The 26,055-nt window shown below is 56.4% G+C and overlaps 1 protein-coding gene across 4 annotated transcripts in view; it reads left to right on the top strand.

The window, feature by feature from the left end:
* The first annotated feature begins 14,125 nt into the window (after positions 1-14,125).
* The window catches only part of ATP2A3 (ATPase sarcoplasmic/endoplasmic reticulum Ca2+ transporting 3), a 35,182-nt gene continuing 23,252 nt past the window's right edge, over positions 14,126-26,055 (top strand). For 2 of the 4 annotated variants that reach the window (XM_055403936.2, XM_055403926.2), the window contains exons 1-5: positions 14,128-14,421; positions 23,459-23,476; positions 23,728-23,810; positions 25,593-25,697; positions 25,881-26,019. In XM_055403936.2, coding sequence (XP_055259911.2) covers positions 14,304-14,421; positions 23,459-23,476; positions 23,728-23,810; positions 25,593-25,697; positions 25,881-26,019 — 463 coding nt within the window. In that variant the 5' untranslated portion in view covers positions 14,128-14,303. Of the gene's footprint in view, positions 14,422-23,458; positions 23,477-23,727; positions 23,811-25,592; positions 25,698-25,880; positions 26,020-26,055 lie in introns of all 4 variants that reach the window. The other 2 variants (XM_088828793.1, XM_088828794.1) reach the window with 2 other exon arrangements.

Below are 26,055 nucleotides of genomic sequence, written 5' to 3'. Positions count from 1 at the left end.
AACGAAGATTCCATATGCCACAGGGCACCGCCAAAAATAAATGAATAAATAACCAAAATTTTTTTAAAAATTAGAAAAAACCGAAAGACTGGGGAAACCATCCTGTCCAGACCCCATTGTGTCCAGGCCGGCGAGGTGACTGCAGTTAGAGGGGCAGGGACTGCCCAGGACCCAGCCTCTGGGCAGGGCTCTGTCCATTCGGGGATTGTAGGGGGGCAAGTGAGGCTCCACGGCCACCCGGCCCCATGTCCACCCCCATCCCTATTCCTCTTACTGACTCTTTGTGCAAGGTTTCCTTTGAGCAAACGTGTCTGCCCCAGACAGTGTAAAACATCACAGCCTGGAACTGAAGGAGGAGAGCATTAGAGACCACCGATCCCTCCTATACATCCACACCCCCCAGCCACTGTGCAAGGCGGGAATTGGGGTCCAGAGAGGGGCTGGGATCTGCCAGAATTTGCATGGCAGGTGCAGAGTGGAATGAGGATCTCCCGGCTCCCAGGCCAGGTGCATCCAGGCCAGGTGCATCCAGGCACATCCACTCTCTCTCTCAGGAGGGAGCAGGCAACTGGGGAAGTGAGGGCAGGCCAGGCCCGCTGTCTGATCACATGTCTGTGTTTCTGTCCCTGGGGCCGGGTGGAGGTGTGAACATGCTGTAGCCAGTGCCCCTAGTTCCCTGGGAGATGGGAAGGCCTCAAAACAGTACGGAAGGCTGAGGACAGGCAAGCTTTGCCGAAGGTCCCCCAACAAATGGGAAGCTGGCTGAGACCTGAGACTGACAGCCTACAACTGTGTTCAGGAAGCCCAGGCTTCCGCTTCCCTTTCCACCCCCTCCTTCCCCCGCATCTCCTCCTCTCATCTGGTCTCTGATGGGGGCGGGGGGACCTTGTTTAACCTCTCCTCCCACGAGGTGCACTCTTATAGAGGAAGCCCCAGTGGTGGACTCACGGTCACTGGTAGGCTGCACACTTTCAGCCTGGGGCAAGGTCACCGCTGCCCCTGTTCAGAGCCACAGTAGAATTTGCTCCTGAAAAGGCCAGTTGTCTTCTCCAGCAGTTGAAAGAAGCTTCTGCAACCACTTACCTGCTGGTCCAAGCTCTGCCGAGCTCTGGAGAAGCCCCATACCTGCCCTGTAGCCAGCAGGGGGCTCCCTTCCAGAGGGCAGACCAGACCTTCTCTCCTAGGAGGGGTGGGCAGTGCAAGTTCCCAGGCAGGGATGCTCTGTGATGATCTAGTTCACCAAAGAGGCAGCTGAAGCATCTGGTGGTGCCCCAGGCACCTGGAGTGCCCCCCATCCCCAGGGACCCTGTGTCCAGGCTGGTTGGGGGATGACCGGATGTGTGGTTCCTCAGGCTGGTCCCATGGGCTGAGCTGGCTGGCAGGGTTGGCATCTTACTGGTCAACCCTGGGGCTGACATCAGGGCATCACAATGAGAATCTCCTGAGATCTGGGCTGAGCCCTAAGTCAGAGGGAAAGATCTAGAGCTGACTCAGCTCAGGAAGACAAAGGAGGGCACATGATGCATGCTTACCCATGCACGTGTGCGCACACACACACGCAACCTGGCACTGGGGCTGGGAAACTGTTTCAACATCCTCCTGGGCAGTGGACAGGGGAGTGGTGGGCGGAGAGGGGAGGCAGGGAGAGTTTACACTCTCGGGTTAGAAAGACCAGATCAAAGGGTACAGACCAGGCTGCATGGGGCTAGCCTGCCTTCCAGAAAGACAAGATCATGTTGTTGTTGTTTAGTTAATGAATTAATTTTACTTTTGGCAGCACTAGGTCTTTCTTGCTGCATGTGAGTTTTCTCTAGTTGCGGTGAGCAGGGGCTACTATCTGTTGCGATGCATGGGCTTCTCATTGCAGTGGCTTCTCTTAAGGAGCATGGGTTCTAGGGTGCCCAGGCTTCAGTAGCTGTGGTGTTCAGGCTTAGCTGCCAGGCAGTGTGTGGAATCTTCCCAGACCAGGGATCGAACCCGTGTCCCCTGCATGGGCAGGTGGATTCTTAACCACTTGACCACCAGGGAAGTCCAAGACCCTGTTTTCATGAGCACATCCTAGAGCCTACCAGAGCCCCTGTTCTCTCTGGTCCCTGACAGGACTGGGCTTTAGTCTTCTCATCTAATTTATGTTAGTTTAATAGGCATGTGAATTACCTCGGGCTGCATAATTTACATTTCTTTCATTGGAAGGGAGAGTCTATGCCTTCCCCAGCCACAGCCTGCCGTGGGTGCCCCCGGGGGGACGGCTTTTCCCTCCACTGTGGGCACAGGTCCAGCTGGTGCCAGCTCCCAGCATGGCCATCCATGAGTAAGAATGTGTGGTCACTGCCGCCAGCATCACCATCCCACAGGGTTCCTGTTCTGTGGCTGTTCTCTTGACCTTTATGGTAGCAAACGTCATCACACAAACGTGTGTCGCTTTCATCGGCCCCCACGAATCTTCTTGCTGACAGCAGGCCCTGTTTCTTCAGGACTCGGACCCCTTTCCCCTCTCTGTGGCCTTGCTGTTTCTCCTTGGGACACTCCCTGGCCTCTCTGGGCTTCAAGTCTCACCTGCACGAGGAGAGAAGAAGTGAGAAGAGGACTCAGAGGCCTTTCTGAGTCAGATGTCCCGGGTTCTACTATTTTGTCATTTTCAGGGTGAGGGACGGAGCCTCAGCCTCCTTGCCCACAGTTCCCCAAGGCTAAGCACTGGGTCCATTAACTCCTTCTGAGTCTGTGCTCTGAACACCTTCCTCTGCCTGCTGATGGAGCTGCACTGCAAGGACAGTGCTTTGGGCAGGCCCCGTGCTCAGTGCTGCCGCCTCCCCGATGATGTGGGTTCTAGCATTATTCTCATCTCTCAGACACTGACACAGACAACAGGTCTGCGCTCTTAACCTCCGCACCACACTGCTTCCTGCTTAAAAAAAAAAAATGCAACCCCAAAACCCAATTCACAATCCAGGAAGCTAAACGCTTGAAAGCCTGGGTGACTGAGACATGGGATTCACCTTGGTTGGGAGCCCCTTGTAATCGCAAGTTCCAGACCCTCTCTGTCTTCACTGGCACAATGTAAAATGGGGTCAGCTTTTGAGATGTCAAGTTGTTCACCCCAGAGCCTGGGCTAAGTCCAGGCTAGGACCTGCGTGAGGTCGCAGGCAGACAGTGGTAAGGAACAGCCTTGGTTCATGAATTCAGACTGTGTTTAATCCCTTAGGTTCTAAATGGACTGTGTTTCTCCCTTTTCCTCCCTTTGTTCTCCCTGGGAAACCTCTAGCAGAAGGTCAGCCCCTCGTTAGCTGGCTTCACCTCAGCTGTTCCATCCAGCTGGGTACTAGGCTCCTCCAGCAGTTCTGATTCAAACGCACAGACAGCTCAGGTGCATAAGGCCAAAACGGAGGCTGAGTGAAATTCCCCTTGAAACCCTCCAGGAAGGGGTGGGGAGCCAGATCCCAGTGCTTGTCAGTGGTTTCAGCCAGCTGGCTTTCTTGCCAGGCATGGGGTGGGGCACTCTTGGTTTCTCCACTGAAGCCCAAACTCAAAGCCATCTTTGCACCCTGAGGTCCTGAGAGATGCTCGGCTGAGAAGATTCACAGCTCTCTCCCACTGACCCGCTGAGTGGAAAAGCAAGTGGAGTGACCTACACCGTTTACCATTTACATAACTCATATCCCATTTGCTCTGAATAAAGGCTTTTAAAATCACCTCTCAGAACAAGAAATCTGGGTGTGGGCAATCTCAGGCTGTTATGCAGCTCAGCAAAGCCTCCCTATCCCAACCTCCTTTCACATGGCCAGGCTCAAAGTGGGTTTCTCATCCTTAAGCTGATGCCTCACGGCCACAAAATAGCTGCTGCAGCTCCAGGCATCCAAACTCTTCATAGGGAGGAAGCAGGGAAAGCAATAGTTTCATCATCTGCATTTTATTCAGGAAGCCCTCCGCAGGCTTCTGCTTAGACTTCTCTGGCCATAAGTGGGTCGTATGGCTGTCCTCAGCAGTCAGGGAACTGAGAAAGCCATTACCTGGCAAAGAGAATTTAAGCCTGCAATTGGTTTAAGTCACTCATGATTCATGCACCAGGTTGGGGCAAAATCTGTGTTACCGGGAGTGAAATAATCCGGGCTCTATTTGCAAAAAGGGAGCACCTTTGTTGGGTTAGTTAACAATGCCATATATTTTATTAGTTAAACTCACAACAGTCCACTAAAGTGGGTCTTGTTATCATTCACATTTTACAAATGATGAAATTGAGACTCATTTAGTAACTTGACTGGTAATTAGTAGCAGTTTCATCCCAGGTCTATCTCCTGCAAGCGTACTCTTAACTACCACATGTGCTTCGGTACCTGCTATTCAAGAATGTACCAACCAGGCAGTGACCCTCCTAAAGGAAGGGACCACATCTTTCCCATCTTTGTATTTTAGCAGTGTCTGAAAATTGACAGAAACCCAATGCTAACGCTGAAACTCCAATACTTTGGCCACCTCACGCGACGAGTTGACTCACTGGAAAAGACTCTGATCCTAGGAGGGATTGGGGGCAGGAGGAGAAGGGGACGACAGAGAATGAGATGGCTGGATGGCATCACCGACTCAATGGACATGAGTTTGAGTGAACTCCGGGAGTTGGTGATGGACAGGGAGGCCTGGCGTGCTGTGATTCATGGAGTCGCAAAGAGTCAGACACGACTGAGCGACTGAACTGAACTGAAACACAAAATCATTTGGTTTTGATACTTGCTGCTTTGTCATATGTTTTATAACCAAGAGTGCAAACTTGCCAACACTACATTAAAAAAAAACAAAACACCTCTCTCTCTTTTTTTTTTTTATTGTTTTCCACTTGCCTTCGCTGGGTTCCTGAAGTCCTGGGAGGCATTCCAATGTAAATATCACCAACGATGGAAATCCGAGGGAAGGAGAGGAGGATGAAAGACTAATTGAGGCCCCGAAGAGTGTCAGTTCCTCATTAACTGCGGAGCCATGGAAAATTCTTTGTTCCCGCCTGTTGGCGTCTTGCCTCCAGGATCTGGGTGGGTATTGCCCTTGGCCAGCTTCCTGGTCAGGTCACAGACAGTTTGATCAGAGGGGGGGGGACTGTCCTGGGGAACAGAGGGTAGAAATAGGCTGGGTCCTTGGAAGTGGACACGAGAAAAAGAGGGACTCTGAGCATCTACAGCCCGGTAGACCCATGCTGGCCACTGCACATACACCAGCTCACGCCGCACTCAGAGAGCCTGTGGGATGAGAACTGCAATGTTACCCATTCAATTGCTGAGAAAACTGGAGCTCAGAGAGGTGAAGTCACTTGTACCAGGTCATGCAACAGAGCTAAGATTAAAAACTAAAGCCTATGGGCTTCTCGGGTGGGGTTCTTTCCCCAGTCAAGGGTGACTGCCATCGCAGGGACCTTGAAGAGGACGCTGACAGCATGTTGGCCCCTTCCCAGAGCTATCACCAGGCTGTATAACTCAGCGGTCATGAGCAGGGGCTCTGAGTCCGAACCAGGTTAAGAAACTAGCCCTGCACTGCCTAGGGACCCAGCACAAGCAGAACAGCACAGTGGTTAGAAGCCTGGGCTCTGAGACCAGATGGCCTGGCTTCAAAGCTCTGCTCTCCTATATACCAAGTATGTGGCCCTTGCCTCATTGTGCAGCTCTATGACTCTACGAGGTAAGAACCTGCTCTAAAGTGTAAGGAAGGGGTAGAAGAAGCTGATGCTAAAGATTAAATAATACACTCAGCCCTGTGGCTGGCTTTGTTACTTTATACCCTCAGAGCAGATGGTGCTGTGAGGTGCCCAAGGCAGATCCCACACCTGGGTCCCATCTTTCCCTCCACCCCAGCAGCTGGTTGTGAATGACCCACGCAGGAGGGCCAGGGCTGATTTGAGTATACAAATAAGGTATGTGTGACTCCAGGGAATTAAAGGCAAATGGAACCCAGCTTGCAAATTGGGCATTTTCCATGGAGTGCGGTTGTTGGAGGTGGGGGCCTAGGCTGGCTCTTCTGTAAGTCATGGCCTCAGGGAGGGAGTCCGGAGAAGTAGAGGACGTGCCAAGGTCACCCACAGGGCCGGCGGTGGGGCAGGGAGCTCCGCCTGTGCGTCTGTCCGGAGGCTGGCCACGGCCCAGGCGTCAGGTGTCTTGGGCAGCGTTCCCAGTCTGCTGCACTGAGGGTCTGGGTGTCTTTGCCAACTTCCCTGAACTCTCTGGGCTCCTGGGCCCCACCTGGGGACCTGGAAGGGACCCAGACTGCGGGGGCTGACCTGGCAAGAGGCAGTGCTTGGGCTCTGGGCCATGGTGACAGGATATCCCCAGGGAGCTGGGCTGGCCGCCACGCAGGGAACACCGGGGTGGAGACCTGGCACCGCCAAGGAGAGGCCCAAGAGAGCACTGAGGAGGGCAAGTCAGGACAGCTGGGCCCCGAGGATAGAGAACAGGCCGGGGGTGACCTGGGGCCTGTGACTATAGGGTGAGGGACCCACAGATTGAGACTTGAGTTTTTCCTCTGCCTGCAGCCTGGGAGCCAAGGGCAGACCTGGGGCTCCTGCCACTTTGTCCCGATTCTGCTCCCAGCTGGGCCACATGAGGAAGTTCCTATCACAGAGCCTGTGAACCCCAGACACTGCTCGGCCCTACCCCCATTGCACAGAAACCCTGGGTCCAGAGGGGAGGGTGCTTTTTCAGACCACCATGGCCTGGGTTTGTGCCTGGAAGGACCCAGCCTTGCTTGAGGACTTGACCAGTGCCACTAGTCCAGCCTCAGGCCTGTGGGTACCCTCTGAGCAAGGCTGAACCAGTAGCCCCTGCTCTCAGCACACAGGAGGCAGGGAGGGTGGTCCTCCAGGTTGAGGGGCTGACGAAGACAAGCCTTGCCCTCAGGTACACCCAAACCAAAGGCCCTTCTCCATACCAGGGAGCAAGTCCCAGGTCTCAAATTCCTTTCCGAGCTGTGCCTCCATCTCAGAAGCCTAGTCAGGCGTAACTATTTACAAGGCAAATAAGAGTTTTGTGTTTTATCGTCTTAGAGCCCACTACTAGCTGATGCTCAATAGGCAGACTTGTCAGGCATGGCCTGGAAACTGGAATGAAGCCCCTGCCTGCCATGCAGGACTTCTTACCTCACTGGTTAAGATGCTGATGGGCATAGCCCAAGACTAGTTGAGAAAATATGTGCTTGTCCCAGAGATTGCAGCAGAAAAAGTAACACAGAGCTAGGAGGGAACCCAACCTGCTGTGTAACCGCCAGCAAATTCCAGCCTCTCTCTGGGCCTTAAACCCCTTTCCATAAAATGGGAGTGCTGACTCCAATGTATCCACAGTGAGAACGTCACAGCTCCTGGATGTGATCATACTCACTCAATCTTTCACTTTCCAGTATTTGTGGCCCATTTCCTTCTCTTACTCCACTGGCTAAAAACGTGTTCATTCAACCAGTGTCTTTGAGAGTCTAGTAAGGGCCAGACCAGGTGCCAGGCACTGAGGTACAATAATGAGTATCTCAATGAGGAGTATACAGTGAAGAGTATAAACACAGTTTCAGCCTCAGGAGATTCCCAGCCTGGAGGTCTTTATAATGACCTTCAAGCACTGGACCTCCCTGCAGGGACCTCGTGATAATTCAGATGCAGCTCCTTCCTGTTCTCGAGGGATTCTCCACCTGGACGCCGCAGATGAAAATTCAGGCAAATAGGGAGGAGCACACGGAGACCGGACCACTCAGGAAGCACAAGGTCACTGGCTGCTGGAGGGGGGCGGTGCAGGGGTCAAAGAGGACTTCTCGGAGAAGGCAGCATTTGAGCCTGGCTTTAAAGAGTGAGGAGGATTTAGACAGGTAAAGAGAAGAACTAGTTTCCTACTACAGGTAGCAGCGTGAGCAGAGGCACAGAGGGAGAAGACAGGTCAAGGTGACTGAAGTCTAAGGTGCTTAACTGGGGAGGCCATGGGGAGCCATGGAAGGTACTTGAGCAGGAGAGTAGCTGCATGGGTGTGCAGGAAGAGGAATCTAGTAGCAGCAGCAAGAGGAGGCAGGCTGGGAAAAGCAGGCACATCCTCACGTGATATGGTCGCCCCCCCCCACTCCTGAGGTCCAGAGGGTGTCTCTGTCCACCATCGGGAGGGAGATGACAACTTCCTCTCCCCAGCCTGGCCGAGGAGATAAGGGGGCAAAGACAGGAAGTTGCCTTCAGAAGCTGAGGAGTGAGCAGCCCATCCCAAGGCTCCAGCCCCGACGCTGTGCAGGGCGGTCCCAGAGAGGTGGATGCAGGAAAAGGAGGCCAGACTCCTCAGGCCAAAATACAATGGCCTGGGTGTCCGGCATGGCAGACCCCTGGGTGTCCGTTCTGTCCTACTGTTGACAAAGCCCCCCTACCCCAGGTCCCTGAAGGCCAGGTGCAGCCCCTTCCCAGGAAGAGGCTTCAGAGTTTTCCTGCCTTAATTTAGTCATTCAAAGAGCCTCTCCGACACCTGTGGGAACTGAGGTGAGTCTGTGCTCAAGGGGGCGCAGGGTGGACAGTGAATGCCCAGGTACTGGGAGCCTGATGGGATCACGCAGGGCTGAGAGTCTTATTGACCTCAGGGATGCTCCGTGGCTTCCTGGCCTTAAGGTCTAATAGGAATGAGCCCCGGAGGACTGCATGGTGTTCCCAGCAGAGGGAACAGAGTGAGCAAAAGATCCAGAGACAAGACACTTCTTACTGGGTACAGGGAACTAGACGTGGCCCCAGTGGGACAACATGGGTGGCTAGAAGTGATGATGAGTTGGGGCTGAGGAAGCTGGACACCCCTGAGGGGCAGGGCCGAGGGGAGGGGAGAGGGTGGGTTGCCTGTCCCAGGGCACAGGAGACGCTGGAGGTGCAGGGTGGGAGGGTGGTTCCAGGTCAGGTGGGGCCCTGGGATCAGGAGGACTCAGGGCGCGGAGGGGGAGGGGTGCATCTGGAAGTTGAACACGGGTCCCCAGCCCCAAAGGCCAAAATAATAGAACTTGGGGTTAGGGAAGGGAGCCGACAAGAGGGTCTCCCACTCTGTACAGCTGGAGGTCAGTCTTCCTGGCCCACCTGCAAAAGGTCTGTTCAAGTGGGCGGGATGGGGCTGAGACAGTGGACTTGAAATCCGTGCTCAGCAGCAGCATCTTAGGGAGCCTGGGACACCTGCCTGCTGGACCCCGGTGACCCCGGAAGAGGAAGTGAGGTTCCCAGGTCTCTAGGGCTGTTTGCATTCAAGTTAAACCCATTTACAAACCAAAGTGGGGCAGCTACAGGGCAACCCCAGCCCCTCTGTCTTCTCTAAAGACCACGGCCCCTGCCCTAGCCGCCCCACTGCTGGCACTAATGAGGCAGACGGGAGGACCCAGGCCCCGAGATGGGCAGGCACCTCCAAGGCCTTGTGGCCAAGTCCGCTTTGCACGGCACTTCCTTGGGCTTCTCTGGTGGCTCAGATGGTAAAGAACCTGCCTGCAATGCAGGAGACCTAAGTGTGATCCCTGGTCAGGAAGATCCCCTGCAGGAGGAAATGGCAGCCCATTCCACTATTCTTGCCTGGAGAATTCCACAGACAGAGGAGCCTGGTGGGTTACAGTCCCAGAGCCAGACGCTTTCACTTTTTCCCTTGGCCTGAAACACCTTTCCCTCCCCTGTTCCTTCAGATTTCAGCAGAAGCGTCCTTCCCCCGGGAGACCGCCTCTGATCTCCCTACCCCCCCCACCATATCTTCAAGGCATCCCTGGAACCCACAGCCTGTCTCTGTATGTGGTTATTTGGGATGAGTGACTTGCTCCCTTCTCCAGGTAAACTCAGGGGAACAGGGACCCTCTCCCCAGGGTCTGGCACCGTTCCTGGTACATGCTGGGTCCTTGATAAATATTTGGGAAGGAAGGAAGGGAAGAAGAAAAAAGAAGAAGGGAAGAAGGGAGGGAGGGAGAGAATGAGAACAAGGAGGGGAGGCTGGGACAGCAACAGGGTGGAAATCCAGTCCTCCTGCCGCCAACCCTCCCAAACTCTGGCCTAGCCCCTGTCCCCCGAACTAGAGCTCGAGACCCTCCCAGCTTCAAAGTGGAGCCCCCATTGGCCAGGCTATCCCATGCTCACTCCCGGGCCTCGAAGGAGCTCTTCCCAGCTCAGCAGCTGAACGCAGCTGAGGAAAGCCATCTACACAGGAGGAACAGGACTCACAGCCTGGGAGTTTCAGCCAAAGCTCCGCCTTGGCTTCCCTGGCTCATGTGCCTGTTTGAGTCCCATCCACTGCCTGGGCCTCAGTTTCCCCTTGTGCACAATGCGGAGATAAGCCTTGATCTACCGGGCCTCCTTCAGAGTCAGAAGCATGCAGGGAAGAGCATGAATACACAAGGGTGGGGCAGCCAAGGAACTGAGTTTCCAAAGCGGGGAAACACTTTAGGGAGCGGAGCTGGAGAGCACACGAGGCCAGAGAACAGCCTGGACTAAGGGCTAAAGCTAGAATGTGAAAGGCCGGTTTGCAGAGCTGTGGGGAGACTGGTCTGCTGGGACATGTGTGGGAGCCAGATGGGAAAGAAAGGGCTGTGACTTCCGAGTTGAAGGGTCTGGGTTTTATCCTGCTGGTCACGGGTCATGGGGAGCAAAGGAAGGTTCTTGTGCAGAGGGATGAAGTCAAGAAATCACCAGCTCAGGCAGGTAATCCTGATAAACAGAGATAAGCGTGGAGGCAGGGAGGCTTGGGAGGAGGCTGTTGCAAAGCTTGAGAGAGAAAGTGGGGCCTGAGCAGGGGCAGAGACAGAGGAAGCGCGGCAGGGAGAGGGAAGCTGCTGGAGAACGCCTGCTCCACTTTCACCTGCAGGCCCGCAGGACCCTCATACTCCTGTGGCCCCAGATGCGCTCCTAGCCTCCCCTCCCCACCCGCTCCTCCTGACCTCAGGGCTAAACCTCTTACCCGCTGGGAGTTAGCTGTCATTCCTTACTTTCCCTCATCCCGGAATCTAATCCACAACCAGGTCATTTCCATCGCAGCCCCCTCTGACTTTTGGTTTGACTTTTGGAGGTGGAAGTGTCAGTTGCTCAGTCGTGTCTGACTCTTTTCGACCCCATGGACTGTAGCCCTCCAGGCTCCTCTGTTCAGGCAAGAATCCTGGAGTGGGTTGCCATTTCCTTCTCCAGGAGATCTTCCCGACCCAGGGATCGAACCCATGTCTCCTGCATGGCAGGTAGATTCTTTACCACTGAGCCACCTGGGAAGTCCCTATTTCTTCCTTTTTCTTCAGAACACATGTGGGGTCCTTTCAGCCTCTGTTCTCCCCTTTAGTCCTGCCCTCTTAACAGCTTCTGGGAGGGAAGCTATTCTTAAAGGCAAATGTGACCTGGAATCCTCATTGCTTAAAAAGTCAGGCCACTAAGTGATCCATCAGGGTTCTCAGCGTCCTAGCCCTGCCTCTCTGATCTACTCTCCTGATCCTCCGCCTGTGTTCCTTATGATCTCTCCAGGCAGAGGGACTGAGTCACTGTCTCTAGCACACGACTGAGGTTTCCCACCTTCTACGTAGGTTGTTTTTTTCTGTCTGCAACAGCCTCTTCCTGGGTCCAGATCCGGCAGCAAAGACTTACCTTCCCCTGCTTCAGGTGAGCTTGGCAGGAATGCCTCTGGCCACAGAGGTGGTAAGCTCTGCCATTGTCTGTCCTGTGGGGTTTTAGACAGTGCTGGGACTGGGTGCCAGGCTTGGAGCTCTCAGTACCTGGCAGCTGGGAGGTGGGGAGGACAGACCAGCCCTTTGGACAGTGTACCTGTGTCCACGTCCCCTCGGCCACCAGCTGGTTGTCTAGGTGAAGACAGAGGGTATAATGGGGCACACAGCAACTGCACAAGGAGCTGGGGTGTGAGATGACTGTGTGTGAGTCTGTGGCAGATTCTGCGGAAGGGTGCCCAGAAGTTGTCATGGGGGCAGCGGAGCAGGTGGGCATGCTGACAGGTGTGTGAACCTACCAGGTTGGGGGCCGGAATTGCTGGCAACTGCCGGCCCTACCTGGGGTGGCTTCAGAGACGGGGTGGGGTGGAGTGGGCTGGAGAAAGGGAACATGGGCCAGGCTGCCAGAGCAAACAGGCAAGGCTTCTGGCGCTTCCTTCCAGCAAATACCAACTGACAGCTGAGGGCGGGGTGGAGTGGGAGAGGCTTCGTGTTAAGATCCCAGGAGTTGACAAAGGGGAGTCAGACCCTAGGATGTGTAAGTAGGGGAGGGGAGGGATTTCCAGCTGCTTTTGTGACCAGGGCTTCATGTCCCTGGGAGAGAGGTCTCTAGTGAAGAGCCGTAGAGCTCTGTCCCCACGGAGCCCTGGCTAACATTTTCCCTGACAACTTAGAGATACAGGTAGGGCTGTCTCTGTGGACCTCAGAGGTGGAGGAAGAAAGGGAGAAACACAGGGAATATTAGACTTGGGATGTAAAATGTCAAGCTGTGGGACTTTCCTGGCAGTCTAGTGGCTAAGATTCTGTGCTCCCAATGTAGAGGAGTTCGATCCCTGGTTGGGGAACTAGATCCCACATGCTGAAACTAAGAATTCAAATGTTGCAACTAAAGATCCCATGAGTCACAAATAAAACGCAGCACAGCCAAAAAAGTAAATAAAAATATTACAAATAAATAAATAAAATGTCAGGCTGCAAGGAGCCACAGCCAGAAAACCAGCATCGCCTTACCTTAACGGCAGCAGGCTGAGCCCCAGTGGATGCCCCTGGAGACAGTCTGGGTGACCCGTCAAAAGCAGCCAAGGGCTGGACCTTGCTGCCAGCTAGTCCTCACTGACTGTCTCTATATTCGAGGAGGCGAGGCAAAGGGGAGACAGAGGAGGAGGACCGTGACCCCATTCTGGGAGAAAGAGATCAGGAACGGGAGGACACTGAGTAGGGGGCAGCAACGCGGGGGGTGGGCAGGCTGGAAGCTGGGGATTGTGCATTCGGGAAAGCGTGGACAGCTGCAGCGGCCCGGAAGGGTTTCTGGCTGCAGAGACACGTAGGGTCTGGAGTCTGAACAACCGGCCAAGTGGGCTCAGTCCTGAAATCTCTGACTTTGTACAGTCAAGGTGGATCCCAGAGATCTGGGCAGCACAGGCCAGCGTGGTGGGGGTATGTGGTGGTGATGGTGGGGGGCTGTGGTGGTGGTGGTGGTGGGGGGGGCTGGGTCTCTCAAGCTGGAAGGGTGGGAGCAGATTGCTCTCTTCTGCTCCTCCTTTTGGTGCTGTGAGGGGATTTCTGCCTTCCCCTGTTTGCTTCCCTGACCTACAGCCCCTCCTCCTGGTACCCCTGGACAGACTGGAGCTCAGGGAGCACTGGAATGGGGGTTTCCCAGACCCTCCCCTGCCCTGGGCCAGAGTCACTCTCCCTAGGGGTCTTGGTCAGAGGCCTACACCCCACACACCTTCAGACTTATGGAGGGAGCCCTCTGGCAGTTACATTTCCTACTGGGGTGAGGGTGTGAGTCAAAGGTAACAAGACTGGTTTACTTTATCTATCCTGGGTCATTGTTAGAGGTTCTGGTTGTCTGAGGAATAACCTCATCGCTGGACTTTAGATCAACAATAAAGCAAGCATAAGCATCAAAAGTCTGAGTAAGCTCTGGGAGTTGGTGATGGGCAGGGAAGCTGGGCGTGTTGCAGTCCATGGGGTCGCAAAGAGTCGGGCACGACTCAGCGACTGAACTGAACAGAAGTGCAACATCAAAAGAAAACATCGCCAGCTCCGGAGGAGACTTGCTTATTCACAGGCTTTTAGGTTCCCTCTGGACTCACGGTCACACTTGGCAGAGTTCAAGCAAGGGGATAGGAAACTCCTCTATTGACGTCTCCCATCTTGCAACCCCCCAGAACCCAAGAGGGCTCAACAGAAGGCAGCTCAGAGACAGCTCAGCTCAGCAACCCTCCCAGTTCCCTGCCCTGTCCCCACCCCCTGGACTATGTGGCCAGTGGCCGAGGCCCTTCCGGACCTCGAGCCCTGGGCTCCCACAAGCTCCGCGCGTTCCGCGTGGGCGGCCTCAGTTCCCCCTTCTGCAGAATGGGCGGGTGGCCCAGCCTCCGCGCCCCGGGGCGCTGCGGGGGCGGGGCAGAGGGCTCCGAGGGCGGCCGGAAGGGGTGTGAGTGCGGGGGCGGGCCCCGCGCCGCCCCGCCCCGGGGAGGGAGCCCGGGGCGCAGCATCCTGGCGGGGGCCCAGGCCGCCGCCGCCACTGCCGTCGAGGAAGGTCCCAGCGCGGTCATGGCCTCGCGCGGCGCCCGTCGGGGTCCGAGTCCCCCGCGCCCCGCGCAGTAGCCTCGCGGAGACGCGGGCCCCACTGTGCCCACGGCGCAGACGGCCGGGCGGGCGGCATGGAGGAGGCGCACCTGCTCCCGGCCGCCGACGTGCTGCGCCGCTTCTCGGTGACGGCCGAGGGCGGCCTGAGCGCGGAGCAGGTGACCGGCGCGCGGGAGCGCTACGGCCCTAACGGTGAGAGCGCGGGCCAGGCAGGGGCAGCGGGGGCCTCGCGCGCCGCGGTCTCGGCCCTCCCCCCAGCCCACCCCGGCGCGGTGGCCGCGGAGCGGTCCTCGCCCCTCCCAGCCATCGGCCCCCGCGGGCGGGCGGGCAGGAAGCGAGGGCTCCGGAAACCTCTGCAGACGCTTCTGGGGCTCCTGGCGGGGCCGCGCTGCACCTTCACCGGGGAGGGAGGCGCGGGTTCCGGGTTCGGAGACGGGACGCCTGGCTCCCGCACCCCGATCTCCTCCCTCCGGGCCCAGGGACCTGTGTGGCCCTTCCGGGCTTCCCACCTCCATCCCGGTCGCGGTCCACTCCCGCAGGTCCTCGCCCACCCCCATCGCCGCTCCGCGCTGCATCCCTGCGTCGCCGCAGCCCGCCGGAGTCCGGCAGGTGCGCACACCGAGGTCAGCTGGAGGGGGACCAGCCGGAGACCCTGAGGTCCCGCCTCCCAGTTGACCCCGAGGGTCTCCCTCGAGGGCTCAGTAAAACGCCCAGAAGGTGCAGCTTGTCAGCTGGCAGCTTCGGTGCCCCCACCCCCATCCCCAGGTCTTCCTCTTTCTGCCACCCGGGGCGGATGTGGCTGGCGGGAGTCGGTGGTGGGGGCTTTGAACTGCTGAGGCAGGAGACCCACCTCCCTGCGGGGTGGCAGGTTCAAGGCCTGGCACTGGGAGTTGCCTGGGGAGGCCTTTCCTTCCTGGGTGACCTGGAGCCACGCCTGCCCCATCTCTGGTCTCGAGGCAGCCTTGGGCGCTGTTGCTGTTTGGGAGGGAAAGGTGTCATCCTTTCTCCTGTTCAATGGCATATGGGATTCTCCCTCGGCCCAGAGGCACTGGCCAGTGCTTGTACTGTCCAGACGTGGCTCTGGGAAGGTAGAAGATGCGGAGGTCCCCCCCAGTTCACTTCCAGGCAGGATTTTTATCCCTTTTGTCCACTCCTAGGGCTCGGGGTCCCTAGGGGTCCGGAGAGAAATGTCATCTCCATTCCCAGCGTGCAGCCTGGACCCATGTCCTTTCAGATCTCGGAGACTCACCCTGGCAGGGCTCCCCGCCAGTCAGAGGGGAGGTTCTCTGGCCCGTGTGTCTCACCGCCCAGGGCAGGCTTGAAAATTGCAAAGAGCTGTCAGAAAGGGAGCTTTGGGTTTTGTACTGGTTTATGACAACCACCTCTTATATAAATATTATCTTTCTGGAGCAGAAATCCTTTTTCAAAAAAATTAGCTGCTATATTTAGTTGAGCTGTGGGAGGAACTAGGGAGATAAATATTATTTAATATCCCCCATTAGTGACTTGGCAGGCAGGGTGTCCTTGCCGGAGGAGTGCAGGGCAAGCCGGTCCGGTCCCCCAGCCTATGGGTGGGGGTGGGGGTCAGGGCAGCAGAGCTGGGGTTCCACCGCCTCCTCTGTGTGGCCTCCTCCGGGGGCGTCCTTATTCCCAAAGGAAACTGGAGGCCCAGCCCTTCTCCAGAACCATACAGAGGTTGCCCTGCCTTACCCTGGCCAACACCCTTCTCCTTTCTGGCCCCCATGTCTCCCTGAAGAGGGGAAGCTGACTGAGAAGGAGGGAGCCTTTAGTTCTCCCCCTTGCTGTCTGGTTTAGGTGAGAGGATTTTAGGGTGCCCTGGTTGGTGATGGATAAGGATGTCGGTGCACTGTGTAGGTTCAGAGAGGTGGATGTGTGTTTTGGGGATGGTGGTAGGAAAAGTTGGGGAGTGGCTATTCCTGGGCTCCTCGGGTTCCTCTGTGCCTTGATCGTAGTAAAAATAAAAACTAATGTTCACTGAGTATTTACTATGTGCCAGGCACTGGTCTTAGCACTTTTCATCTCTTGTCTTCTTTCCTTCCTAAAAACAACTGCTGTTATCCCCATTTTACAGAGAGGGTAACTGAGGCACCAGGAGGTTAGACAGTTTACCTAAGGTCACCCAGTAAATGGAGCTAATCCTGGGTGCCTGCCCTTCTCTGGGTCTCACTTTTTCTTGTCTGTTCAAGGGGGTCACAGTTTCTGCAGACTCTGGGACCCTGGCGTAGGAGCCTGTGCTCGGAGCTGGGTCAGCTAGACAGGAGCTAGTGGAACCTTCTGCTCGCCTTCTCCCTACACCAACCCCCTCCGGCCCCCCCCCCTCCTCCGAGGGCTTTTTCCTCAGGAAGCATTCCAGGGCCCTGGAAGTCCTGAGGTGAGGAGAAGGGAGCCAGTTGCCCCTTCCTGCCTCAGGCCGTCCTCCCTGCCCAGCCCCAGCCTGAGGAGGAGGCCTGGGTGCCCCACACGGCCTGTGGAGTGAGGCTGACGGGGTTTCAGGCCCTGGCTCTGCCCCTTCAGAGCTGTGCAATCCTGGACCAATTGCTTTGCCTCTCTGTGCCTCTGTTTGCTCATTGTCAGTGAGGCTATGATAGGACCCGTGCCACAGAGTTATTTGTGAGTGTTTGCCTACACTGAGCCCTCCCTTATTGTGGCAGGAGAGGAGCCTGGTGTGGCTCTGGGCAAGAAGCTGGCGGGGTGTGAGGGGGAACCTGCAGGTGGAGGGGACACCCCAGGGACTAGTGTCCCCCCCACCCCAGGAGTCTCTGCACCTGCAAAGTCGTTAGTGCTAGAAACCACAAGGAAGTCATTTGCTTAAGTCCTGAAGTTCACAAGTTCTGCCGCAGAGGAGGGGCGGGGCCCTTCTCCCTGTCCTCAGAGCCGAGGGGGGGTGTCAGTCAGCAAGTGTGCCTGGAGTTGTTCCCCCACCCCCTCACTGTCCCCCCATCTGTCTGCACCCCGGCATGTAGCCGTGCCCTCTGAGGCCCCAACAGGGCAGTAAGTGGGAGGCCCCTGGCCTCTTGTGAGCCCTCCTTTCTCAGTAGGTCCCAGAGGAACCCAGGGCGGGGTGTGCAGGGGGGATTTCTATGAGCTCTCAACTGATTTTTTTTGTTTTGTTTATTTTTGACCATGGCCTGTGGGATCTTAATTCCCTGACCAAGGATTGAACCCAGGCGCTGGGTAGTGAGAGTGTGGAGTCCTAACCACTGGACCGCCGGGGAATTCCCTCTTGTTATTTGAATAAAAATGGGCACACAGCACCACATGCAAAAAGTCCCTAAGGTGCAGGGTAAATGCTCCCCAGCCCTGTCCCCACAAAGCCTCCTGTCCGCACACACCTCTGGGTCTGTGATTGATGGTCTTTTTTATGCGAAAGGGAGTGGGTTTTGAGGGCCTTTTGCCCCTCCTGTCCTGTGACAGTCACTCTTGTGGATGGTTCCACGTGGAGCATCCTTGGGCTTTCTAGTGGCTTTGCAGAGTTTCTTCACATGCCCATTCCAGCATTTCTTCCCTCCGGCTTCTCATGGATTTGGGGTTTGTGCGAAGCCTCTGTTTTCACACACATAAGGCGTATCCTTGTCCTCATGTCATTTCACACACTGTGAAAATCACCAAAGGACAGATTCCTAGAAGTGGAATTGCTGGGTCCAAGGAAGTGTGTATTTTCAATGTTGACAGCTGCTGCTACACCGTTCTTCATAAAGTAGCACCAGTTGGCCTACCTGTTTCCCCACCACCTCACCAACACAGTCCCTTATCAGATGCCAGTCGGATAGAAGGTGGCCTCTCACAGTCTTCCTTTGCATTTTTCTGTTTGCAAATCCTATTGGGCATTTTATTGTATATATTCAGGAGCCCTTGGCTCTCCTTGTGTCCATGGATGGGCTGCCTATCACTCCTGCTGGACGTGAGCCTTGGCAGGAGACAGGACTGGGCTGGGCCATCACCCCCCAAAGCGCCTTTACCCCAGAGCCCAGGGATGTAGGGGTCAGGTGAGGTCCCAGGAGGTCTCTGCGGGGAAGAGGCAGTGATTTGGTTTAAGGGGGCTGGGGGAGGGGCTGTGACGGGGGCAGGCGCCTGCCTTCCTGGGCCTCAGCCTGCCCATCTGTGCAGTGGGTACTGGAGCTCCAGGGCCGCCACGTGGGAGGGATGGTCTTGATTTAGATTCCTGCCGGTGGTGACTTGGCTGTGACCTTATCTCCTGCCCTCAGCTGAGGCACCCACTTCCTTGTCCCCATTGTTGTCTGTAGGGCGGAGACAGCTCTGAGATCCCCTATAGGGGCTTCACGGGTGTGAAGAGCCTTCAGGCTTCACCCTAGTTTTCACACCTTTGTTGGGCAGCCTTGGCACCCCCCCCCCGCCCCTCTGCACCAGCCTTGCCCCTGTAGAGCCCCAAGCCCGTGTACCAGCAGCTCTGAGGCATGGCCGGATCTGCCCACAGCACCATGGGTACACAGTTGCCTTGCCAACACTTCGCCTCTGGGGCCTGGTCAGCCAGGTAGGACTGACCACTCCAGGTGGGGCCTGGAGACCAGGGACAGGCCAGGTGGGTGGGGTGGGGTCTGCCCAGCCAAGGCCTCTCCCTGACTTTGCAAATGAGAGTTTAATTGCTCTGCAAATTTACCTTTGAGGAAGACCTTGGTAAGCACTCGCCTCACCCAGCTGGGACCTGGCTGGAACCAACATTTAGAAGCCGAAATACCAGTTTCCAATGGAGGAAGGCGTCAAGGGGGAATTAAGGGAGCAGGTGGTGAGTGGAGCCTGAGGGCAATGGGCTCTGGGCTGTGGCCCCAGGGGGCCAAACCATGGGGCAAGTGAATAAACAATTCTGTGAGGCTCTGGGTGGACCTAGGGATGACTCAGCTCTTGCCTGCCCTAGACGTACACCGGTGCTGGAGCAGGAGGCAATAATGATGACCAACGAGAGAAGGACTCTTCCAGGAAGCCCTCCTGGAAGTTCCGATGAGGAGATGGGGAGGTACCCTGCACAGAAGGGACTGTGAAAGCAAAATCTTGGAGCGGGGCAAAACCAGGGGCAACTGTGAGGCATCTTGCTTGGCGGGTGGAGGGAGGGCCGGCCATCTAAGATATGAGAGTGATTCTGGACAGGTAAGTCCAGGAAGGTCTTGAAGGTTGGTCTTTATCTTGTAGGCCCAGGAGAGCCATGGAAGGTCGGTGAACAGGATAGGGTCATTCATTCATTCTGTTTTATTGAGTGCCTACTGTGTGCCAGGTGCTGTCCCAGGTGCTAGGGACACGGGAACTTCTGTTCACTGCTGTCATAGCTAAGGTTTACTGAGCATTCTCCATGCACTGTGCTTCATACGTGTTATGCAACCTCATGAGGTTGTTGCTGTTACTATCCTCATTTTCCAGACAGGAAACAGAGGCACATCCAGGCTTAAAGTGACTTGCCCATGGTCACAGAACTACCGAGATAATAGGATTTAAACTCCAGTCCTTGGACCAGACTCTCTACTCTAAGCTGCAGTTTCTGTGATCACAATCCCGGGACCCTACAGGCCCTACCCGCCTCGGGTATCTGTGGACAGGGGCTGACTCATTCTGGCAGCAGTTACCCAGAGTAGGGTTTGGTCAGGAGAGGCCACCACATGAACGATTCAGGCAATACTGGGAGGCGTCATATGCCCCTGGATTGGCCCAGGCGGAGTCCGGGAGGGGTGGCACCTCTTTTTCCTATCTTGGCCCATGAGGCTTGGTGGATGGCATCAAGAGATGGGGCATTCTCCTTGGAAGGGCCAGCCGATGATGGCTTCCAGCCCAACAGTCAGGACATGGGAAATTATGATCCTTCGGGTGATCTTGACTGGGGGAGGCTCAGGGACCACTGCAGTGGGAAGGCAGGACAGTCTTAAGAGTGAGTGCAGGAGGTCCAGAGCACGGGTTCGAGAGCCACACTGCCCGAGCTCAAAGCCCTTCCCTGCCACTTCCTGGCGGTGTGACCATGAACTAGGTAGGCACTCGGCCTCTCTGCGCTTCTGCTCTGTAAAATGGGAATAATAATCACAGCCTCTTTTCCTGGCTTGTCTGAGAGTCGCAGGAGAGTAGTGCACACAGGGAGGCGACAATCCTGCCTGTGGAGCACCTCCGCATGTGTTAGGCACGCGGCGCGCCGCCGATCATCTCCGGAGATGAAGTAGGCACGTGGCACACTGCTTGGGATAAGAGTGCTCAGTCGCTCAGTCGGGTCCGATTCTTTGCGGCCCCACAGACTGTAGCCCAGCAGACTCCTCTGTCCATGGAATTTTCCAGGCAGGAATACTGGAGTAGGGTGCCATTTCCTTCTTTAGGGGATCTTCCCGACCCAGAGATCGAACCCACAGCTCTTGTCTCTTGGGCATAAGCAGGTGGATTCTTTACCACTAGTGCCACCTGGGAAGTTCTTTGGTATATAGTAGGTGCTTAATAACTGTGACTCAGTAAGATAATAATGCTCATTACACAACAGCCCTGCAGGTGGGGGTGGTCTCCATCTTCCAAATGACGCCCAGGGCCCCCCCAGGGAGCCAGCTGCTCAGGCAGGACTGGAAAGCATTTCAGGAGCAGGGGCGGGTCCTCCTGCACGGATGGGCGGGGCATCTGCAGTGACCTCATGGCTTACTGAGCCTGCCCCAGGAGCAGGGAGTGGGGGTGGAAGGGATGCCTTGCTCTACCCCAGTAGACGCCAGGTCTGGGGAGAAGAGGGCATTGGTCAAGATGAGCCGGGTTATCCTGCGTCACAGCCCCCCGGTTTCAGTGGCTTGAAACAATTCAGGTCATCTCTTGCTCACACTGTACATGCACACCTCCGTGCAACTCAGTGTCTCCTGACTGTGAGTCAGGCTCACAAAGCAGATACCGTCACACAGGTGCTGGTTGCCAAATAATTAAATATTTTAAAATAATCGTAAAGAAAGAAAATGTAGCTACTTAGTCACACTGGCTCCATTCCCAGTGCTCAATAGCTCTATGTGGCTGGTGGCTACCGTATCAGACAGCATGGCTATAGGACTCTTCCATCACCGCAGGAAGTTCCACTGGACAGTGCCATTCTCCAGCAGTTCTACGTTCCAGCCCAAACTAACACACATCCTTCTTTTTGCAACTCGCACAGGAAGATGGGACGTGCTATCCTATTGTGTGTCCATGAGGTGGGGAGGATGAGAAGCCCCGGGGGAATAGCATGATAACGACCACCAGGAGTGGACCTTGGATCGGGCTGTGGGTCAGCAGAAGGGGACAGTCAGGTGGAAGGGTAGACAGAGGAGACCCGGTGAGACCAGCAGGTGGAGGGCAGTTTGCAGGGGGGACTAGAGCTGGTGGCTGCTTCCCAGGTGGCTCACATGGTAAAGTGTCTGCCTGCAATGAGGGAGACCCAGGTTCGATCCCTGGGTCGGGAAGATCCCCTGGAGAAGGAAATGGCAACCCACTCCAGTACTCTTGCCTAGAAAATTCCATGGATGGAGGAGCCTGGTAGACTACAGTCCATGGGGTCGCAAAGAGTCAGAAACAACTGAGCGACTTCACTTAGGTCAGGAATCCTGAAGACATCTGCAGAGGTTGAGGAGTTGAGGAAACTCCTGGGTAGAGCATGGCAGAAGCAGGCTGACGTGTGCTCTGAGGCTGGGGCATGGCTGAGATGACCTCTGAAGGACCCTGCTCCATTGGAGAATTGGCCCAGAAACCAGGGCTGGCCCTCCCTCCTGCCTTTCCTGTTCACTTTAGCTAAATACATCAGAAGGAAAAAGTCTGTTTGATTTTAATCTCAACGCAGGACACTGGAGATTACATTTTCCACGGAAAATGTCAGCTGTTGCCTAAAATAGGACTTTGGAGAAAATGCTGGAAAGTGTATTTTTAGGTTATATGTTTTCCTCCTGGATTCCTGCAGCCCAGTGGGCTGCTCAGTACTCCCCATGGTTCAGCTGCCAGGTGCAGACCCCAGACCTTCCAAACAGGTGGTCAGGGTAGGGGGCGCCCGTGGGAAAAAATGCTGGCTGGTGCTTGAGCTGAAAGCAGGTGGGCAGAGGCAAGGACCCATGTCAGAGAGGAGGAGGGAGGAAGAGCCAACCTGGGGTGGGGCCTTGGGTTCTGCATTGCTAACAAGCTCCCGGGTGACCCCGATGCTGCTGGCCAAGGGATTGTCCTGGGAATAGCTCGGAAGAAAAGGAGACAAGGGTTAGTTAGGCTCAGTCTGAGAGAGCCCTCAGACAGCCCTGGGCAGTTCCTGAGATTGGCAGAAGGAGGGAGAAGCCCTTCCAGGGCCCCTTTCCACAGACCCACAAACGCCCCTGCTTGCTGTGTGACCTTGTTCAAGCCACACATCCACTCTGGACCTCAGTTCTTGCACCTGCAAGACGGGGTCAGCATCCCCACCTACCTCCCCTTTAGGCTGTTGGGAAGATTCCCGGACTCAGCTACTGGGGCAGCCAGCTCCACCTGTAACATGGGTGCTTCAGGACCTGAAGGAGATGAAAGTGGAGCCTGGAAAGGGACAGCAGGTCCTTGTGATGTTTGGAGACATGGTTCTTCAAAATACTCTGTGGGTCTGGGCCTCGGCAGGCTGGCCGGGTCCTCTCTGAGCCTGTTGGAGCGGAGGGCCTGGGAGGGGACAAGCTGACATTCAGCCTCCAGGAAGTGAAGCCCAGGGCGCTGCCTGCTGAGGTCATGCCCAGGGAGCCCTGGGTGGGGTGGGCAGTGCTGCTGGCCTTGTCCCCTTGGTCCTGGAGAAGCAGGTGTGTCAGAGGTGGCTTGAGCCAGTTTTCTCAACTTGAACAAGGGGACCACCCTACCGTGGGTAGGGGGATATTGAATAGGACTGGTGGGCATCTGAGAAAGGGCAGTGCAGGGAGACCTGAGAACTACCAACTCCCTGTGTGACCTCAGGGTTCCCATCTCCTCCAGGTCTCAGTTCCCCCCCTGTGCAATGGAGGAGGAACGGGCCTGGAGGGGCTGGAGGGCCCTGGATCAGTTTTTGTCCCAGGGTGAGTCAGGTCACAGCAGGCCATCCTCAACCAGAGTCAGGTGGGGGAGGGATGTGAAAGTATCCAGGCACAGACCACGTGTTCTGTGACCTCAGAGACCTGGGGGAATGTGTCCTGCCCATCATGGGAGTTCTGGTGGGCACCGCAGGGAGGGGACTGCTCAGGCTCTGCTCGGTAACCCAGCCATTTCTTGTCTCCTCATGGCTCCTGTGGCTGCCTGGATCCTGCAGAACTCCCGACCGAGGAAGGTGAGGCTGGGGTCAGGGCGGCCTGCAAGGGCACCAGATGACACCCCGGGCCAGTCACCATCAGGCGGTGTCCTCCCCTCCCAGGCGGTGGGGCCTGGCTGATCCCCCAGCATTGCCCATCAGGGCTTCTCAGGGCCTTGGGTTCTCCTCCTTCAAATGGAGGGGGAGGGAGTGGGCCACCGCAGCTCCGCATGGACGCGGTCAGTCAGTCGGTCAGGAGCCCAGCCCTCATGCGGCGCTCCCATTCCCAGGGAAGTCCCTGTGGGAGCTCGTGCTGGAACAGTTCGAGGACCTCCTGGTTCGAATCCTGCTGCTGGCCGCCCTGGTCTCTTTCGTAAGTAGCCCTTTCCCACGGCATCAGGCAGCCTGGGCTGGGGAGCAGGTCCAGGCAGTGCTCAGAGGCCCAGGCTCTGAGCCACAGGGCTGTCCTCTCAGCTGTGGGCATCCCTGGGCCCCTATCCACCCCCTTTGTTGTTCAGTTGCTCAGTCGTGTCTGACTCTTCGCGACCCCATGAACTGCAGCATGCTAGGCTTCACTATCCTTCGATAATATCTCCCAGTTTGCTCAAATTCATGTCCATTGAGTTGGTGATGCCATCCAGCCATCTCATCCTCTGTCACCCGTTCTTCTCCTGCCCTCAGTCTTTCCCAGCATCAGGGTCTTTTCCAGAGAGTCGGCTCTTCGCATCAGGTGGCCAAAATATTGGAGGTTGTGAATAGTAGCTAAAGCTACTTCAGCTTCAGCTTCCAGTGAATAGTCAGGGTTGATTTCCTGTAGGATCGACTGGTTTGATCTCCTTGCAGTCCAAGGGACTCTCAAGAGTCTTCTCTAGCACCATAGTTTGAAAACATCAATTCTTCGCCCACCCCGTGCCCTTGCCCAAACCCTTGCAGCCCCCACAGTGAACTCCCGGCTCTCATCTGTCCGCTCCAGCGCCTCCTCCACCCTGGTTTTCAGAGTGAGCTTGCAAAAGCACATCTGACCCCACCCCTCCCCGCCTTTGTGCTGGGTTTCCCAGCATCAGCACCGTTGGCTTCTTGGACCAGACAATTCTCTGTGGCAGGGACTGTCCTGTGTACTGTAGAGTGTTTAGCAGCATCCCTGGCCTCTGCCCACCACATGCCATTAGCACCTCATGGTTGTGACAGTCAAGTCTACAGATGTTGCTGAATGTCCCTGGGGAGCGAATCCCCTGGGCTGAGAGCGCATTGCAGTACCTCCCATGGCTCCTCAGAGAGACTTCAGACCTCAACCTCCCGTAGCTGCCTCCTGGCTGCTGCTCCCCATTGCTGCCCCACCGTGTCCTCAGCCTAGACCCTCAGGGCCATGGGCCCAGGGTGGAGTGGTGGGGAGGGGAGCATTGGTGGCTGAGCAGCAGAGCCCCAGGGGTCATGCAGGGAATGGAGTCCAGAGAGTGGTTGTGACTCCTGCTCCCAGCCCTGCCCTCCAGCCCTCAGGGGCCCAGCCAGCTAAGTCTGACCATCCTGGCCACTCACTGTCCTTTGGAAATTGAAGACTCCTAGAAAAGTCTATCCAGGCCAGTGCCCAATACAACCAAGCCAAAAGGGTTCTGGTACCCCCTCCTCAGAACAGACGGACACATGGAGGCCTGGAGAGGATGACAAGTGCCCACTTGGGCCAGGAGGTGGGAACAGATTGGAACCAGGTCTCCCGCCTCCAGGCCTGGGCTCTGGCTGGTCTTCTGACCGTGGTCCTCTGAGCAGAGGGCCATGAACCTGAGATTGTAACAGGATCACCTGGGCGGCTCATCCCTAACTCGGCAGGTCTGGGATGGACCCCAGGAATTTGCATTTCTAACAGGTTCCCAGGTGATGCTGCTGCTGGTCTGGGCCCCACACTTGGAGAACCACAGTCAAGCCAACAGTGGCCCCGCGACCCTGAGAGTGGGTGGGGTGGGATGTGGGCTGTGGCGGTCACTACCTAGAGGGAGTAGTAACCAAGCCAAGGCCTTCCGAGAGCAGACCTTTACAAATCCAGGGCTCCCCAGGGGTACTTCCTCCCAAACGGAAGTAGACAGTCCCAGTGTACACAGGAAATGGCAGGTAGACCCTGGCCCATGGCATAGCTGCCACTCACCAGCTCTGATCCCGACAGGTCCTGGCCTGGTTTGAGGAGGGCGAGGAGACAACGACAGCCTTCGTGGAGCCCCTGGTCATCATGCTGATCCTTGTGGCCAATGCAATCGTGGGCGTGTGGCAGGTGGGAGACTCGGGGGTGCGGCTGCATCCTGGGGTCTCCCAGCTGCTAGGTGTCACCTTCACCTGGTCCCGGAACCCTGCAGGTCCTTCTGCTTCCAAATCCATCCCAGGCCTCAAGGGGTGTCCTTCCAAGGGGGTGGCCTGCTAGGGCCGGCGGGGATAGACAGCCTTCCTGCCTCTGCAGGAACGCAACGCGGAGAGTGCCATCGAGGCCCTCAAGGAGTATGAGCCTGAGATGGGCAAGGTGATCCGCGCGGACCGAAAGGGTGTGCAACGCATCCGTGCCCGAGACATCGTCCCTGGAGACATCGTGGAAGTGGCAGGTGCTTCAGGGGTATTCTCCTTGCATTATGAGATGC

This window comes from Moschus berezovskii, chromosome 20 (genome assembly GCF_049115385.1).
Source record: "Moschus berezovskii isolate FMDL1 chromosome 20, NW_MosBer_1.0, whole genome shotgun sequence".
In the NCBI taxonomy this organism is placed as follows: Eukaryota; Metazoa; Chordata; class Mammalia; order Artiodactyla; family Moschidae; genus Moschus; species Moschus berezovskii.
The sequence above is the reverse complement of the archived record's forward strand: the minus strand, read 5'-3'. Positions and strand labels throughout refer to the sequence as shown.